The sequence below is a fragment of the Arachis hypogaea genome, chromosome 20 (genome assembly GCF_003086295.3).
Source record: "Arachis hypogaea cultivar Tifrunner chromosome 20, arahy.Tifrunner.gnm2.J5K5, whole genome shotgun sequence".
Taxonomy (NCBI): domain Eukaryota; kingdom Viridiplantae; phylum Streptophyta; class Magnoliopsida; order Fabales; family Fabaceae; genus Arachis; species Arachis hypogaea.
Genome location: NC_092055.1, coordinates 4,689,875 through 4,710,163, shown reverse-complemented (window position 1 = coordinate 4,710,163; position 20,289 = coordinate 4,689,875). Strand labels below are relative to the sequence as shown.

General features: G+C 31.2%; 1 protein-coding gene and 2 non-coding genes across 3 annotated transcripts; all 3 read left to right on the top strand.

Moving 5' to 3' along the window:
• Positions 1-33: 33 nt before the first annotated feature.
• On the top strand, positions 34-106 carry TRNAV-UAC (transfer RNA valine (anticodon UAC)). The gene has a single exon. It is a non-coding gene; the product is annotated as a tRNA-Val (tRNA).
• Positions 107-10,445: 10,339 nt separating this feature from the next.
• TRNAT-AGU (transfer RNA threonine (anticodon AGU)) lies at positions 10,446-10,519 on the top strand. Its single transcript has one exon. It is a non-coding gene; the product is annotated as a tRNA-Thr (tRNA).
• Positions 10,520-17,629: 7,110 nt separating this feature from the next.
• Positions 17,630-19,865, top strand: LOC112784767 (pentatricopeptide repeat-containing protein At1g08070, chloroplastic). Its single transcript, XM_025828088.3, has one exon. It carries the CDS (start codon positions 18,213-18,215, stop codon positions 19,764-19,766), a length of 1,554 nt encoding a protein of 517 aa, XP_025683873.1. The 5' UTR covers positions 17,630-18,212; the 3' UTR covers positions 19,767-19,865.
• The last annotated feature ends 424 nt before the right edge of the window (positions 19,866-20,289 follow it).

Sequence of the window (20,289 nt, the reverse complement as noted above, 5' to 3'; positions counted from 1 at the left end):
ATTAAAAACGTTGGGAAGGAAAATCATCATCTGGTTGCTGTGGTGTAGTGGTTATCACGTCAGTCTTACACACTGAAGGTCTCCAGTTCGATCCTGGGCAGCAACATTTTTACTTTTTTTTTCCTCGGTATTCTCTGGTTCCATTATGTGACTAAACATACAACTACAACTACATATAGATATTTAAAGAGAGAATATATATAATTTGTAGGCATTAGTTATGCACGAGTTAATTGTGCATCAAATAATCAAAATCTTAGTTTCATTATTTTAGTGCCAGGTAATGATAAGTTATAAGTAGATAATAGATAATTAATAACACACGTTACGGCTCAACGGACATGATTCATCTGCTTTTCTAATGTTTTTAAGAGATTAATTTTTATTTTTAAAATTATAAATTTAATAAAATAATTTAAAATTTTAAAATAAATAATATTTAAAAATAAATATAAAAATTTATAAGTTATTTAAATTTTAAAACATATAAAATTTATAAATTTAAATTAAATAAAATATTAAAAAATTTATTATATCATTATTATGTATAAAAAATTAAAATAAATATTTATAAAGTAATTATTCATAAACATTATATAAATTTATTTATTTATTTTTCAACTATTAGGATTGAGACTCGAATCCGAAACTTCTGTATGAGGATAGAGAGACTATGTCATTTGAGTTAGGAAGCAAATATAAAACATTATATTCAAAGCATTCTTTATCTTCATGAATAATTCTAAATTTTATATTCAATTTAGTAAATTATCTTTAATTTTATTACTTTTTTTAAATTATTAATTTATACTTTTATTATATTCCTTCATTGTATCACACACTATTATTTCTCTTACTATTAGTCTCTATATATACATATCTCTCATTGAACAAATATATTAGTAAACATTGAACATATATATTTTTCTTATAATAATACAGTTATAAAAATTCTATATATATATAATATTATATTAAAAATTATTAAATTATCCAATAATTGAGATTATAGTTATGTAAAGTATATTAAGACAATATAATAATATCTATAATAATATTATTTAGGCCAATAATAAAAGATTTATTAAATTAAAATTAAAAAAATAAATTATTATTAATTAAATAAATATAAATATACAGGATTCTTATCCATATTTGGACCATTTAATATATTACTTGAACCAGCTCCACTGTTATGAGTATTTGTATATGTAAAAAAATTATTATTAGGATGAAAATAATGTAATTTGATAATTTAAGGGTACACTCAAGAGATAAATTATAAATAATTGGTACTAAGTACAGTAACATAGATATATCATAAAAAATAATTCACCTTAAATGATAAACTAACAACATAAATTTATTAATGGGAAGTATAACTTAGAGTACCTGATAAAGAATATTGATGAGCGGGTGTATTTGTGATATCTTGTGGTCTTGTCATGTTTGCCTCTGTTTTTCGCTCATATTTTGTCTTTGTTGTTTGGCATAATCTTGCCAAGTTCGTGGACCACTTCCATGTGAATCTTTCATTGGTATGTAGGAGAAGTGAGAAGGATGTAGGAGAAGATGGATGAGAAATGAAGGAAAACTTTTCTATTATGGAGTAACCAGTAATGTGAAGTGAGAGAGATTAAGAAGAGAAACTGGTATCTTATTAGTTATTATAGATGAAGATGAAGTAGTGGAGTATTATGCAGTAGTAACATGAAGTGAGAGAAATTAACGAGAGAAACTGGTATCCTATTAGTGAAATAATTATAGAAGTTACATTGACATGAACGCGAACGTAAATGAAAATGAAGGAGTGAAAATGTTGTAACTAAGAGTATGTTGTTAGGAAGGATAAAAATAGAAAATAAATTTGGATACCAAAATGAGTTTTAGCATTATATATTGTTATAGATATTATAGATTATAGATATAGATATAGATTATAGATAAAATTAAAAAATAAAATATTTTTTTATCTATTAGAATTATGAATAAAGATAAAAAAAAAAATACTTTGAATATAAATTTTTATCTTTGCTTTAAATTAAATACTGTTAAGAAAATAAATAAATAAACTTTATAATATTTAAAAATAATTACTTTATAAATATTTATCTTAATTTTATTACACATAATAACAACATAATAAATTTTTTAATATCTTATTTAATTTAAATTTATAATTTTTGAATGCCTTAAAAGTTAAATAACTTATACAATTTTTATATTTATTTTTAAATATATTTTTTTAATTTTTAAATTATTTTATCAAATCTATAATTAATTGAATTAATTGAATTTGTCCCTACTATATTAAGGAATCAATTTAATTGAATAATCTTAAAGCGTTTATATAGTTATTTACTTATTTTTATAGTCAATAAATCTGACCGTTTTTCAATAATAAAAAAAATTATTAATAAAGATATATATGATGAATTACAAAGATTTTTTCATGTAGACAATTTTTATATTCTCTTCTTTTGTTTATTAATTACAAGATATGTTGCTTGCCTATTTGTATAGCACTGAGTTGCAGTTCAAGTGGGGGCATGAAGGTAGTGGAACCAGTGCAATGGTTGGTTGGGCCTCGATGAACACTTCCTACTCCTGACGGTGGGCCTTCCTACTTGAACCATCATATTTTTCCCATTTATTTTAAAATTTCCCTCTTCGCCAAGTTCGAGTTGCTAGCGGCGACAATTGTTGGCGCCTCCTCAGCTTCCCTCGCCGCTAGGGGTGGGCATGGTTTGGATTTTTATAAATCCAAATTGGATCCACTTCAGAACTAGTTTTATGGTTTATAAAATCAAACCATAACTGAATTGAAGAGAGAAACTGGTTCTAAACCGGTTTGAAAAAATAAAAACCAATTTTAAATCGGTTTTAGAATTTAAATCCAGTTTTGTTGTAAAATAAAAGATATATATAAAATAAAGTTGTTAAATAGAAGACTCTAGTATTAAAATAATTAGCTCAATAATAATTTATATATATATATAATAAAATTATATGTTGTATTGTGTATATATATACAAAGATAGAAAGAAGTATTAAAAATAAAGAGAGAGAGAATCGCATTTGTTTATTGTTACAATCTCAATATAATAAAGATGATTAATATTGCTATTAATATTATATGTAAAGAGTAATAGAAAATAGAATTTAAAATACTTATAAAATAAAAGAAGAGAAAGAATTGTAGTAGAAATATAGGGAGAAGAGTATTTGATTGCAACATAAAAGAGGATTGATTTATTATTATTTGCTTGTGTATGAAAAGAAAGGGAGAATGGTATTTTTTGTTCTGTTACATTCACGGAGGTTCACCTCCTATTTATAAGCTTATGGAAGGCATATTGTCAACCTTCATTTATTTCATTCTCTTTTGAGAATGTAAACTTTATATAGGAAATGGGCATCCACGTCCCATTCCTATCACAACACTCCTCCTTGGATGACCATTTAGGATTATTGCCTCATTAAAACCTTACTAAAGAAAACCCTGTGGGAAAAACCTTAGTGAAGGAAAAAGAGTACAATATCCTTTGTGATGGGGACTGCCTCATTAAAAGCCTTGTCAAGAAAAACCCAATGGGAAAAAACCTGACCAAGGAAAAAAGAGTACAGTCTCCCCCTCTTGCCGACATCATTTAACGTCTCGAAATCGGCGCATCCCAATCTCATGTACCGATCTTTCAAAGGAGGATTTTGGGAGTGACTTTGTAAATAAATCTGCCAGAATGTCACTTGAACGGATCTGTTGGACATCAATTGTCCTTTGATTTTGAAGATCATGAGTGAAGAAGAATTTGGGAGAAATATGCTTTGTTCTATCACCTTTGATGTATCCACCCTTAAGTTGAGCAATGCATGCCGTATTATCTTCAAACAGGACAGTTGGAGCTATCTTATGATCAATTAGTCCACATGATGACAGAATATATTGAATTAGACTTCTCAGCCAAAAACACTCGCGACTAGCTTCATGAATCGCCAGTATTTCAGCATGATTAGAGGAGGTTGCTGCTATCGTCTGTTTCGTGGACCTCCATGATATAGCTATTCCACCATATGTAAACAGATATCCTGTTTGAGATCTCCCTTTATGTGGATCAGACAAGTATCCAGCATCTGCATAGCCAACTAGTTGTAACTTGGATCCATAGGGATAAAACAATCCCATATCAACCATTCCATGAAGATATCAAAAAATTTGTTTGATTCCACTCCAATGTCTTCTGGTTGGAGAGGAACTATACCTTGCTAGTAAATTTACCGCGAATGATATGTCAGGTCGCGTATTATTAGCAAGATACATTAGCACTCCAATGGCACTAAGACATGGTACTTCAGGACCAAGGATATCTTCATTTTCTTCTTTAGGGCGGAATTGATCCTTTTTCACATCCAAAGATCTTACGATCATTGGGGTATTTAATGGATGTGACTTATCCATATAAAATCTTTTCAAGATCTTTTCTGTGTATGTTGTTTGATGAATAAAGATCCCACCTTTTATATGCTCGATCTGCAGGCCGAGACAAAACTTAGTCTTTCCAAGATCTTTCATCTCAAACTCTTCTTTTAGAATTTTTATAATTGTTGGAATCTCTTCAGGAGTCCCAATGATATTTAAATCATCAACGTACACAGCAATTATAACGAATCTAGATGCAGATTTCTTTATAAAAACACATGGACAGATATCATCATTCTTGAATCCGTTTTTGGCCAGATACTCAGTAAGACGATTATACCACATTCGTCCAGATTGCTTTAGACCATATAAAGATCTTTGCAATTTGACTGAGTATAACCCTTGCGAATATTCATTGGATGGTTTAGATATCTTTAGTCCTTCAGGGACTTTCATATAGATATCTCGATCTAATGAGCCGTATAAGTAGGCTGTTACCACATCCATTAAATGCATATGCAGTTTATGATATGCAGATAAACTGACCAAATAACGCAATGTTATCGCATCCACTACAGGGGAATACGTTTCTTCATAATCTATACCGGGCCTTTGTGAAAAACCTTGTGCCACAAGTCGGGCTTTATAGCGCACAACTTCATTTTTCTCATTTCGTTTTCTCACAAATACCCACTTATATCCAACAGGTTTTACATCTTCAGGTGTACGGACTACAGGTCCAAAGACTTCACGTTTTGCAAGTGAGTCTAATTCAGCCTTCATGGCTGCTTCCCATTTTGGCCAATCATTTCTTTGTCGACATTCTTCAACTGATCTTAGCTCAATATCCTTACTTTCATGCATGATATTTAATGCCACATTATATGCAAATATTTCATTGACAATTGTCTTATTTTGGTCCCACTTCTCTCCTGTAAAGACATAATTTATCGAGATCTCGTCATTTTCACAATTTTCAGGTACCTGACGTCTTCTGGCGTTATATCAGAATTTTGGACAACTGCAGGTGTCTTTACTATGTCTTTTTCAACAGGAATATTATTTACCTCTTTTCTCTTTCGAGGATTTTTGTCTTTGGAACCGACATGCCTGCCACGCTTCTGGCATGTATTTGCTTCCGTGGCTATTTGCCCTACTGGGACATCAATTCGAATTGGGGCATTTTCTGCCCTGCCACGCTTCTGGCGTGAATTTGCTTCAGTGGCTACTTGTCCTACTGGGACGTAAATTCGAATTGAGGCATTTTTCGCTGGTATGTAAGATTTGGTTATCCTCTTTGTATCGGAAAATGCATCAGGCAATTCATTTGCTATTCTTTGCAACTGTATAATCTTTTGAACTTCTAGTTCACATTGCCCTGATCGAGGATCTAAATGCATCAACGATGATGCATTCCAATTAAGTTCCTTTTCAGGAAGCTTATTCTCTCCCCCTAATGTTGGAAATTTTGATTCATCAAAATGACAATCCGCAAACCGGGCTTTAAACACATCACCAGTTTGTATCTCAAGATACCTCACTATAGAGGGAGAATCATATCCAACATATATCCCCAATTTTCTTTGGGGTCCCATTTTGGTGCGATTAGGTGGTGCAATGGCAACATATATCGCACACCCAAATATTCTTAAATGGGAAACATTTGGCTGCTGGCCAAAAGCTAATTGTATAGGAGAGAATTGATGATAACTCGTTGGCCTCAAACGAATAAGTGCTGCGGCATGTAAAATAGCATGCCCCCAAACCGAGGTTGGGAGATTTATTCTCATAAGCAAGGGTCTAGCAATTAATTGGAGGCGCTTAATAAGTGATTCTGCTAACCCATTTTGTGTGTGAACATAAGCTACTGGATGTTCAACACTTATTCCATTAGCCATACAATAAGCATCAAAAGCTTGGGAAGTAAATTCACCAGCATTATCAAGACGAATTGCTTTAATTGGATTTTCTAAAAATTGTGCTTTTAATCGAATAATTTGAGCAAGTAATCTCGCAAACGCCAGGTTGCGAGAAGATAATAAGCACACATGTGACCATCTCGAAGATGCGTCTATCAGGACCATAAAATATCTAAAAGATCCACATGGTGGATGAATAGGTCCACATATATATCACCTTGAATTCTTTCTAGGAATTCAGGGGACTCAAATCCAATCTTTACTGGTGATGGCCTTAAAATTAACTTCCCTCGAGAACATGCAGCACAACAAAATTCACTAGTTTTAAGAATCTTCTGGTTCTTTAGTGAATGTCCATGAGAGTTTTCAATAATTCTTCTCATCATGGTTGCTCCCGGATGACCCAAACGGTCGTGCCAAGTTATGAATTCATTTGGGCTAGTAAGCTTCTGGTTTACAGTGGCATGTGATTCAATTGCACTAATCTTAGTATAATACAACCCAGATGAAAGAGAGGGTAATTTTTCTAATATAACTTTCTTATTTGAATCATGAGTTGTGATATATAAATATTCATGATTTCCCTCATTCATAGTCTCAATATGATATCCATTTCGTCGAATATCTTTAAAGCTCAACAAGTTTCTTCGAGACTTGGTAGACAACAGTGCATTATTTATTATAAATTTTGTTCCTCTAGGAAACAAAATTATAGCTCTTCCGGAGCCTTCTATCACATAGCCTAAGCCAATAATAGTGTTAACATATTCCTCTTTTGGCACAAGATGGGTAAAATATATATCACTTTTGAGAATAGTGTGTGAACTTGCACTATCCGCAAGGTATACATCTTCATTACATATCCTTGCCATTCTTCAAAAACAAATAATAATAAAATGAGTAGTATGCACAGTTAAATTGAATACTTGATCAGAATTATTTTTCTAAGAAACACTGTACATAAAATAATGTCATATATTAAAATTTTATTTTAAAATTTGACACATTTAATAATTTTAAAATTCATATTAATATTTCATTATTTATGTACATCACATTTGAAACTTAAATACATAGAAAATAAAACTTAACAATAAGTTCTTTACATTATTTATTTACATATATACTTCACAATCCCACATATTAAACTATTCTATCATTGATCAAATGACCAATATTTCCTTCAGGGTCCTCAAAGAAATCAGATACATCATAATGAGTGGTGGAGTTCTCAGCATCATTTGAAACAAAATTTGTTTCCTTTCCTTTGTCGTTCTTTTTCAAAGATGCCTGGTAAAGATCGACTAGGTGCTTTGGGGTACGACAGGTACGTGACCAATGGCCCTTTCCACCACAGCGGAAACACTTCTCCTCGGTTGATTTATTCTGCCCGATATTCCTTTCTTTGTCCCACTTTTGGTGAGATCCTCTCTTTTGAACATAATTCTTTTTCCTTTCATAATTTTTCTTGTTATTAAAAGCTTGCCATTTACCTCTTCTGGGGTAATGATTTGCCGCATTTACTTCAGGAAATGGGGCGGCGCCAGCTGGGCGTGCTTCATGATTTTTCAATAACAACTCATTGTTGCGTTCGGCAACAAGAAGGCAAGAAATTAACTCAGAATATTTTTTAAACCCTTTCTCTCGATACTGCTGCTGCAGGAGCACATTCGAGGCATGGAAGGTTGAGAAAGTTTTCTCCAACATATCATGATCAGTTATTTTTTCCCCACACAATTTCATTCGTGAGGTGATTCGAAACATTGCAGAATTATATTCATTTATAGATTTAAAATCTTGTAAACGCAAATGCGTCCATTCATATCGGGCCTGAGGAAGTATCACCATTTTCTGATGATTATACCTTTCTTCAAGGTCTTTCCAAAGATCTGCAGGATCTTTTAATGTAAGATATTCATTTTTCAATCCTTCATCAAGATGACGACGGAGAAAAATCATGGCTTTAGTTTTATCCTTCTGGGATGCATTATTTTCAGCCTTAATGGTATCTCCAAGATCCATTGAATTAAGATGGATTTCAGTATCTAGTATCCATGATAAATAATTGTTTCCAGATATATCAAGAGCATTGAATTCAAGATGAGAGAGCTTCGACATAATGAAAATTTGTTACCTGAGTCTTCCTAAAAATTTGATCAGAGTCTCGTGCTGATAACGTGTTGTAAAATAAAAGATATATATAAAATAAAGTTGTATAAATATAAGACTCTAGTATTAAAATAATTAGCTCAATAATAATTTATATATATATAATAAAATTATATGTTGTATTGTGTATATATATACAAAGATAGAAAGAAGTATTAAAAATAAAGAGAGAGAGAATCGCATTTGTTTATTGTTACAATCTCAATATAATAAAGATGATTAATATTGCTATTAATATTATATGTAAAGAGTAATAGAAAATAGAATTTAAAATACTTATAAAATAAAAGAAGAGAAAGAATTGTAGTAGAAATATAAAGAGAAGAGTATTTGATTACAGCATAAAAGATGATTGATTTATTATTATTTGCTTGTGTATGAAAAGAAAGGGAGAATGGTATTTTTTGTTCTGTTACATTCACGGAGGTTCACCTCCTATTTATAAGCTTATGGAAGGGATATTGTCAACCTTCATTTATTTCATTCTCTTTTGAGAATGTAAACTTTATATAGGAAATGGGCATCACGTCCCATTCCTATCACAACAAGTTTTACTTACAAACCGATTTTAAATCCAGTTTTACTTAATCCAAATCTAAAATCCGATTTTTTTTTTAATAAAATTCAGTTTTAAAATCAGTTTCTTCGACCAAAAATCTAATTTTAAAACTAGTTTTTAAAAATCCAATTTACCAAGAACACCGCAACCATCCACCCTACACACAACCTTGTGGCTGCTACAATCCGTCACCACCAAACCCCCTCTGTACACCGCATGCGGCCTCATCCTAAACAATGTTCAAACCATCTCGGCTCAGTTTCTCATCAAAACAGCAATTCCATCGTAAACCTAATAATCTAAAAAAAAATCATCCTAACAATTAACCAAAATTAATCAAATTTAATAAAAATAAAAAGGAAATTGACAAAAACCTAGAAGCAAAGAACTAGAACAGGGTTACTGCTTGTGCTGGAACTGCTTGTTTTGGTTCAGTTTCACGAACTTTGTTGTGCTCCTGGGTGGAAAAACAAAATCTGCAATGCAATCAATTGCAAAATCAGACACGACAACTTGAAATTCTTCTAGAAGAAGAACGAGTAGAGGTAATGGTACTAACGCTGTGACCTAGTGGCAAGAAGCACGAGCAGAGGCGAATGGAAAGCCCACACCTGTGACAACAACTCGATGAGACGGAGACGGTGAAACCAAAGAATGACAACGGCAAACGAGAAAGGAGAAGACCGAATGAGAAGCGCTAAGGAGAAGATGCCACAGTTGAAGGAGAAGCGCAACGCCATAGTTGAAGGAGAAGCGCGACGCCACCGTTGATTTGTGCGTAGTGTGAACTGTGAATTGGTTCACCGAATTAGGGTTTTTCCAAATTTGGATCCTAATTCAGATTTGGATCCGGATCTGTATTTAAGTTGGTTAAATGATTTGGATTAAAAAACCAAACCATAAAATGATAAAATTGATGCAATCTGGTTTGAATTTTTTTTTAAAAAAAAAATTGGTTTTTTTAAAATGGTTTGGTTTGGATTGAGTTTAAAATCCAAGATTTTGATTTTTTTGCCCAGCCCTACTCGCTGCCATGGTCGTCCCGCTCGCCAAAGGTTAGTGACAATCAGGGTTTTTCTTGGTGGATTCTTTGGTACAATTGGTGGATTCTTTATCTTGATTTCATGGTTTTAGTTTACTTTACTCACCCCTCGAATATGCTCCATTGAGTTCAGAACTAGATTTTTTTTTATTAATAATAGATGTAGATTTATTTGTTATATTTTTTTAGTGGGAGTACATAAGGAGTACATATTATATAAAGTATAATAACTCAACAGATATTAAGGAGGGTTTTCATTTTTTTTAACAATAAGAATAATTTATTTTTCTCCCTCTCTTAATCCCTTCTGATTCATCAAACTATCAATATTATCAAGTAGCTCTTGTAGCTCAGTTGGTTAGAACACCCGTTTAGTAAGCGGGAGGTCTTGAGTTCGACTCTCAATAAGAGCATTATTAACAAGCTTTATAATGTTATTATGTGTAATAAAATTAAGATAAAAATATTATAAAATAATTATTTATAAATATTATATAAGTTTATTTATTTATTTTTAATATTATTTAATTTAAAACAAAGATAAAAGAATTGAGTACGTATTAACAGTTTTTTTTATTAAAATCAGTTTTTAACTTTTCTTTTATTATGAACTTTTTTTATTATCTAATATGCATACAAATATGCATACAAAGTCACATATTTTTATTTATAATAAAAGTTAAAAATTAAAGTTAGATGACATTAGTATTTTTTGGTTTACTAAAATTAAAATAAAACACAAAAATAAGGATAAAAATTAAAAAAATAAATGGCTATAGAAAAGGATAATATTAAATTTTATGTACCAAATAACAAAAATATTAAATTTTATGTCCGTTTTTTATTACTTATGTTACTTATTTATAGTTGTTTAAATTAGACTTTATAATTATTGAGTCATGTTTCTTTCCAACAAAAAAATAGTTATGAAGTCATTTTTATTTTTCGTATGAATACATCCATTATATCATGATTTTAATAATTAATATAAAATTTAAAAAATTAAATAAATATATATTTATTTTGATTACATTCAAGAGTAAATTATATATATTTCTATAGTCAAGAAATAGATTTAACTTCTTTTATAATAAATAATTTTTTAATCATTTAATTTATGAAAAAAGTCTCATCTTTTTATTTATCTTAAAAGTTAAACATTAAAACTAATGTCAATACTTTTTTATTAATACAACTAAAATAAAACATAAAAATAAACCTTGAATAAAAATAAAAATACAAAATTTTGAATCCCAAAATATAAAATGGTTATAAGATAAAAAAATTATTTAAATATAATTTTTATAAGGTATTCCATGAGATGAATGAATATTATATGTAAAATAAATTCTGAAATATTTGTACAAAAATTATTCTGTGTAAATTTTTTTAAAAAAATATTGTCTTGTTAAACTGTTTTATTTTTATTCTTTTAAAAGTATATCCATAATAAAAAAAATCCGCATGAACAATAGAAAATTCTTAATAAGGTTGGTGTGAAAAATGTGTGAAATTTCTTTTTATTCAACGTAATTAACGAATATACGGGAGAAATTTTTTAATAATAAAATTTTCTTCTTGAGGGTAATATTGGAACTTAAATTTAGATGCCAATTGACATTATTATATATATATATATATATATATATATATATAAAAGTACCTAGGGTATATTAGAAGAGTATGATTCTGTATAAATTTATTTTTTAAAAAATTATTCCTATTGAATTATTTTATTTTTATTTTTTAAAAATATACCCAAATAAAAAAATCTGTAACAATAATTTACATCTAATATAAAATTTTAACGAGATTACTGTCAAAAAATGGGTAAAAAATTTTTTATTTATGAAAGAATTTTTTAATCATAAACCTTCTTTTACGAGTAATATTAAAACTTAAATTTAGACACTAATTATCCTTACATATTGTGTAGATACCAAAAGTATATTAAAATAATATGATAATTGTTCATACCCTGAGTCAACGCTAAGGCCCAGGTCCAAACGAAAGCCCAATCCAAAAGATTGAGCCTCACCCCACGCCGACCTTTCCCTAAAGAAGTCGGTTCCAGCCACGTCTTGCTCTAAAAGAAGTCGGGGACGAGAGTTAGCTGGCAGATAAACACTCACTCAAATGGGTAACTGCCCCTAAAATCTCTCAACCCACTTCCAGGAGCCATATCCAACTCCCCTAAGATAAAGGGACGGTTATCCACCTTAAAAGGTGGAACTACTTCAACGGTGGTTATTGGTTCACCACTATAAGTACACTGACACCCCTCAGATATCTCTAAGTCCTAATACTCTCTAGACCTGCTCACACTCTTGCTGACTTAGGCATCGGAGTGTTTTTGTAGGTACCACCCCCCATTCGTTCATACTCACAAGTCGGACGGAGGCCCCCAAGACGCAAACCCGCTCGAAGGCTTCTTCCTCAGACGATTGGACTAACCCAGCGAGTCCAACCCAATAATCTCCGATTACCTAACGTAACAATAATAATAATAATTTAAAAAAATTATTCTGTGTATTTATTTAAAAAAAATGCCATATTTAAACTATTTTGTTCTTTAAAAATTTGTAACGATCATTTATATCAAATAGAAAATTTTTAATAGAGTTGCTGTTTAAAATGGATAAAAAAAATTATTTGAAGTAATTTGACGGTTGTATAGGAGAATTCTTTTTAATAATAAATCTTTCTCATTAAAAACAACATTGAAACTTAAATTTGGACACCAAATTTCCTGTTATTGTCATTATATATTGTTATGAATTTAAAGTACATTAATATAATATAATAATATCTATAACAATATTATTTAGAATAATAATTGAAGGTTTATTGAATCAAAATTTAAGAAAAATATATTATTAATTAAATAAATATACAGGATTTCTACCCATATTATCACCATTCAGTTTGTTATTTGTGAGCGCTAATGATGGATATATTTGTGATATCTTTTAATGAGGTTGTCATATTAGTTAGAACATTCAGATGTATCAATTTGTTTTTCTCAGTCTCCATAACTGGCACGCCTCTTGGTCAGGTGTTGTTGTCTCTGTTCTTATCTCATATTTTGTTTTCGTCACATGGCATAGTTTTGCCAAGTTGGTCGACGACTTTTTATATGAATTTTTCATTGATATGTTGTCACTGTACTTAATCAAAACAACTATATAAGCATGGTTTTATACTTTTATTTAATAATTGAAAGCAAATTATATTAGGTTTTACGTTATATTTAAGTGAAGTGAGAATGATGCAAAGAAAGATGAATAAGAAAAGAAAATTTTTTTTTATTATGCAGTAACAATAATCTGAGATGATAAATAGAAGAGAGGAAAGAGATAATTATAGAAGTTCCGTAAATATGAATTAATGAGATAAGAGAGAACGTGAATATGTGGAAGTTTTTTAACATGGAATAACTGATATATAGTGAAATAGATTATTAGGACGGGCAAAATTGAAAAAGAATTTTGGACACTAAACTTATGTATTGCCATTATATATTGTTAGGTAGCGTTTGGTGAAGAGAGAGAGACGGAAAGACTGAGACTGAGAGACAAAGATTGAAATAAATCTCTCAGTATTCTGTTTGGTGCAAAGTGAGAGATAGAAATTGAAATAAGAATGAAATTCTAATTTAATTTGTATAAAGGACAAAATTGGAATTAACTAATTGAAATGAAGGTATTTTAGGTATAAAATGTTATTAAAATTTCAGTTCCCATCTCTAAAAATTGTAGTCTCCTGTGTCCTCACGTTTTGGAGGTACTGAAATACTGAAATTTTGGAGACAGAGACAGAAATTTTAGTACCAGTCTCTGAACCACAAACATGATACTGAATTTCAGTCTCACAGTCTCTGTCTCAGTATTATAGATTTTTTTGTTATTCCCGCTTAAAATTTGTTAATGATTTAGGGGCCGTTTGAAAATTTTCAAAAGTTATTTTTTTGAATTTTTGACTTATAAAAAATAATAGTATTAATATCTGGTACAATTTTTAAAATTAAATTATAGTTTTTTAAAAAATTATTTAAATATTTATAAAGAAATTAAAAAAAATGACTTCTCTCATAATAAAAATTTTTTTATCACATTTTTTTTAAAATAAATATTTTTAAAACTAAAAAATTAAATATAAAATAACTTATTTATAAATAACTTTTAATATAAATATTTATTATTTAAATTATTTTTTTAAAAAAAATTAATTAAATTATTTATCCAAACTGAACCTTAATCTAATTGAAATTGAGGTCTACTTTATCAGGTCAACAAATTGAAGGGTGAATATGAAAACTGAGATAGGCTTGCAATAAATAGAGTTAAATTTAAACCTAACTCATCATTATCAACTGTCAAGCAAAAACCAGATAATTAGCAAAAGGCAGGGAAGGTGGAGGCCCCTCAAAAGCAACGCATATCGGAAAATGTCTCTTGGTTTCCCTATGCTCTATTTATCATGTTAACCTCAACCCTCTTATTCTTGTCTCTTCTAAATCAGCCTCCATGGCCCCACACCACTCTAGCTTTTGACCTATTTCTTAGAGAAATTACTGCATATCTTCGAAATATTTAAGTATAATTAGATCAATTATTTCCATCTATTAACATAATGAAGTTTTAGATAAAAATATTAGTTATTATAATTCAGTCTAATGTGACACGTATATAAAATAAAGTAAATAATATATAAGTAATTAATTTTTTATTTCAAAGACAAATAAATCTTCAATGAATTAAAAATTTAAAAAATATCTTTTATTTTTTAAAATATGAGACATCTAAATTTTTTCAGATGACCGATTTATTCTTATATATTTTAAACGCAGAAACTTAAATATCTCGTAATTTAAAAAATCTGAGACGTTTTTATATTTTCAATTAGTTAAGAATTTATTTGTCTTCGAATTAAAAAGCCAGTGATGTATTTATCTTTTTCTCTATAAAATATAATTCACTTAAGTGTTTTATAATAGTATCTTTAATATTTAATTTTAGTTTAATTTTATTTTTTATTTTAATAAATGATATATCAATATTTGTGGAACTACATGTTATCAATGATGATTTAAAACTAAATGTCAAATTTATCACTCCAACGTTTGGTTTTAATTTATTTTAAATTTTATGTAAGGTGACAAAATCTAATTAGTTCTCTACTAAAATGAAACAATTTCTTTAAAATGAGACAAATTTCATTTCATCAATTATCTTTGATGCAAAGTGAAATTTAAAATCGTTTTAATTTATGTATACGTCTAAGAGTCCAAAAATACTCCCTTAGAGTTGTTGTAGGTAATAATTCTCATCTTTGATTTCCCTTCTTCATCTTTACACTTTTTCACTCAATATTTCTAACTTTTCATACTTTTCCTCAACAACACTTCACGGTGGTAGGCCTCATGCATTAATGGTTTTATTTTGATTTAACATACAAGCCCATGTGTACATGTCTCATGCACGTATAAGGAGCTTACTTGTTCTACAAATCAGGTTGCTCTCACATCTAGAAACAACCCCACCTAGGTCCTTAAATGTTCTTGGAGCATCATTTTCTTTAGGATCATATATATCTGATATTATCTATATATAACAGCCCCCCAATAGAACTTTGATCCTACTATATATATACTTTAGTTGCATTGTAGTTATAAAACTATGCTAATTAGCACGTTTCTTAAAATCTTGATTTCTATATATTTATGCCCACTTTCAAAACCTTTCCAACTGTCTCCTCTTGCTTCTTATTCCCTCTCTGCCTCTCCTCTGTTTATTTTCTACAAAAAAGTTGTTACCAATTGGCTTTATCTGCAATTGGAAATTTCAGATACATGTCCAGAATGTGCTGTAGTGTTGATGTCAATGAGAAAGAGACCATCTTTCTCAAGAGAAACAGGAAAAGGGTCACTGGAACATGGTCTTTGAGGTTGCCCAAAGATCCAAGGTTGTCACCTGTGAGGTTCCTACTAAGGCTTGGAGCAAAGGTTGCAAGTGTTATAAGAGTTGCTTCTATGAGGAGGAGATCCTCAAGAAAGGTTTCTTCTTCCTCATCTGCTTCTTCTTCGATTAGGCCACGACCATCATCAGACAACACCGATTCGCATCGTGCTAAAGCAGTCCAAGATTGCATTGAGTTCTTACATTCTTCTTCCTCTAGGGAGAGTCTCAGTTGAGAAAATATTTTCCAAGGTTACTGGTTTCTGGAGATGTATATTACAAAAGAAGGGTACTTTTGCTTAGTTGAATTGACATGTTAGAAGTTAAGAATCAGAAAATAATCTACTTAAGGTTGCTGCTTGCAAGAGATGTATGTTACAAAACAGGGTACTCTGTTAAACTAAGTAGGAATATAATGGAGGGTGATGCTTTGTGAAATATATGCCACTTTGGCAATGCAGTGTGATAAGATATTCTCACATAATACTGGCTCAAATCATTGCTTCATTTGCAGAACTTTTTGTCTTGCATTAATTAGAGTACATAGTATGTAGTTCTAATCTGTCGCATTCTAGATGTGGTTATCAGTTTCATTTTTTCTATTAGCCATTATTATCTGAATTTGACTAGTGCCTAACCTTCCCCTTATACTTTTTCATGTGTAATAAATTAAGTGATCAAAATTCAACAAACTCAACAAGGAAAAAGAAAGAAAAAATCATTGTCAAATGCCTGAATTGTTCGGTTTCAATGAACTCCAAAGAGGATAATTAAATTATGAATATAATTTTGATATATGGACAATGTAAAGTAATTTTATATGTGCATCTAATTATATATCATTATGTCAGTAAAATAATCACTTTTCATAATCAAAGCGTGAATGGTAATCTAAAATAACGAACATGATTAAACGATTTTGTAAAATAGTTAACTTTTCAATTATTCAAAAGAAGATCCCTATTCGCCACACTCAAGATTCAAAATCTTAAGTAACTGACATAAAAGTTTGAAAAATTGGTTGTACAACAACTTGTGAGTGACAAGTTCTTTGATAAAGAAGAACTGCAACTAATAAACCAGCAATTTAAAAGTTTGAAAATTTGGTTGTATAGTCACTTCCGAATGAAATAATCTTGACAAAGTTGCATGAAGAACTGCAACTAATATACCAGCAATTTCATGGGTGATGGGCCTGAAAATCTGTAAATATCCAAATTTACATATCCTTTCATCGTTTAATCATATTGTAAAAGAGTTTTAATACACCGAGAGCATGCAAAAATTGCAGCTTTCGATAGACAAAAATAATGGCAAAAAGAAAAAATATGTTTCCTCATGTCTTTCTGCTTAGTCTTTGTTGAAAGAAACTTCAATAAAGCAACAGTCTAATAACATCACCACCATAATCCAGTGGAACAGTTACCTTATAAAGCTTGGACGGTTATCTATGAAACAATTTGTCTTCATTGAAAGATTGTGACAACAAAAGACTTTCCAGGCAGGCAATGATGGTAAAAAGAGAATAGAAAGCAGTAAAGTTCACATAGAGGCTAATAATTTTCAATAGACAACTCATATCATTATAAGAACAAAACAGAATTCCACAGAAAATAATAATAACAACAAAACAGAATTCCAAAAATCCTAGAATCCAATGAGAGATTTTTCAGGGTCCTAGAATATACTGAGGATCCAAAGCTACATTAGGCAGTGGATAAGAACAATAAAAAATCATACTTAATGAGGTCCCTACATGCTAGAAATGGGATGTTATGTACAGCTCTTACTAGTAACCAGGGCCTTTCAACCACCCATGATCATATACTCGAGTCAAGACTCAAGACCATAGACATGAAAATAAGAATGCATGATACAGAGGAATTCATTCAGTAGAAAATGAATTTGTTTGTGCAAGGCAAGTTTTTCACTCCATATACTATAGTATATGCCTCCGCAGCAATTGAAACATATATAATATAGATGGTCAAATCATAAAAAATCATAAAGAGAAAAAGGTTCAAATATATGTATCGTTAAGTTCAAATAAAACCCCTAAAATTTAATAGAATATACAAAAGAAGAAAACAGAGTATGCAGACAGAGACAGGTTTCACAAACCTCGTACGGACCTGAAACCAATGGAGTGATGAAGAAGCTATCGAGTTTGAATCAAGTACGAGCTCAGTTCATCAAGAACCCTAACCCCCAATTCCTAAATCCATTGCTAGGGAATCTCGCAACCTCATCCAACCCTAAAGATGCCATCTTTCTCTACAACACAATGCTTCTTCATCCCTTCACCCACAACCACTATACCTTCACCCACGCACTCAGGGCATGTACCTTACTCCACGCGCGCTCCAAATCCCTCGAAATCCACGCGCACCTCGTCAAGACTGGTCATTTCTCCGATATCTTCATCCAGAATTCGCTCATACACTCCTACCTTCTTCAAAACGACGTCGTTTCCGCAAGGCAAGTTTTTCACTCCATCTCTGACCCTAACGTCGTTTCGTGGACTTCGATCATCTCGGGACTCTCTAAGTGCGGATTTGAATCAGAAGCCATCGAGAAATTTGCCTCCATGGACGTGATGCCCAATGCGGCAACACTCGTTAGTGCCTTGTCCGCGTGTTCTGCCATGAAAGCTCTGAAATTCGGCAAGGCGATTCATGGTTATGGGATTAAAACCGGGATTATTGATGGGAACTTGACTTTGTATAATGCAATGTTAAATTTGTACGGGAAGTGCGGGTCTTTTGTGAATGCAGAGAAACTGTTTGTGAAAATGCCTAAGAGGGATGTGATTTCTTGGACGAGTTTGGTGATGGCTTATGCACAAGGAGGGCGTTGTGAGGAAGCTGTGGATGTGTTTAAGAGGATGGTGGATGAAGGAGAAGCTGAGCCAAATGAAGCAACTGTGGTCACGGTATTATCTGCATGTGCTTCTGAGGGTGCTTTGAATTTGGGGCAATGGGTGCACTCCTACATTGATTCAAGGTGTGACCTTCTGATTGATGGTAACATTGGAAATGCATTGCTCAACATGTATGCTAAGTGTGGTGACATGAAAATGGGGTTCGAGATTTTCAACATCATTGTGCATAAGGATGTTATCTCTTGGGGTGCCGTTATTTGCGGCATGGCGATGAGTGGTCACGGTAAACAAGCGTTGCAGCTCTTTTCGCAGATGGTGGTTCATGGTGTTTCCCCTGATGATGTCACATTCATTGGTTTGTTGTCTGCATGCAGTCATGAAGGAATGGTGAGTGAAGGTGTTATGTTCTTCAAAGCTATGAAGGATACTTATGGCATTGAGCCTCAAATGAGGCATTATGGTTGCATGGTTGACATGTATGGAAGGGCTGGTCTTTTTGAAGAAGCAGAGGCTTTCCTTAAAGGTATGCCTGTTGAAGCTGAAGGACCCATTTGGGGTTCCCTTCTTCAAGCATGTAAAGTTCATGGCAATGTGAAAATGTCTGAATGGATCAAGGGACAACTCAGTAACAGAGATAATGTTGGTGTTGGTACACTTGCTTTGTTGTCTAATCTTTATGCAAGTTCTGAAAGATGGGATGATTCTAATAAGGTTCGAAGACGAATGAGAGGGGTTGGATTGAAGAAGATTGCAGGGTGTAGTTGGATTCAGCTTGAGATGCCCACCAACCAGATATTGGCTTCAGATTTATGTGTTGCCTAGAGAACGTAATGGTCAGGATCAATGAATTTGTGAACTGTATAAACCAATTTTGATTATATAAATTCCAAAGGTTGAAAAATAAGTGACCATCCTCAACAATTTTGTACTTCTGTATATAATTAAGACTCAAATATGACCTCTTTTTCTATTTTTAGGTGACTCAACTCAAATATGACTTATTCTATTCTTGTACAATGCAGTTAAGTTTTACTGTGTTTGTGGATTGGCAGAGCTAACTCTCTAAATAGATTTTTTTTTTCCATCAACACTTTGTTTCTTGATAAAATCTCTTGATGGTAGATTTCCAGTTTTGAATCTTTGATTCTCTTAATAGGATTTGGAGTTAATAACTGAATTGAAATTCCCACAGTTGACAGAAGCCCAATGTCCAAGGAATGAACCCATCTGAGTTTCTGACCCAAAAACACAGCAAACGACAAACAAATATTGAATGACAGAATATTGTGGAGGCAGCATACTAAATTAATACCTGATTAGTTATTCTAGATGTGATTCTTTAATT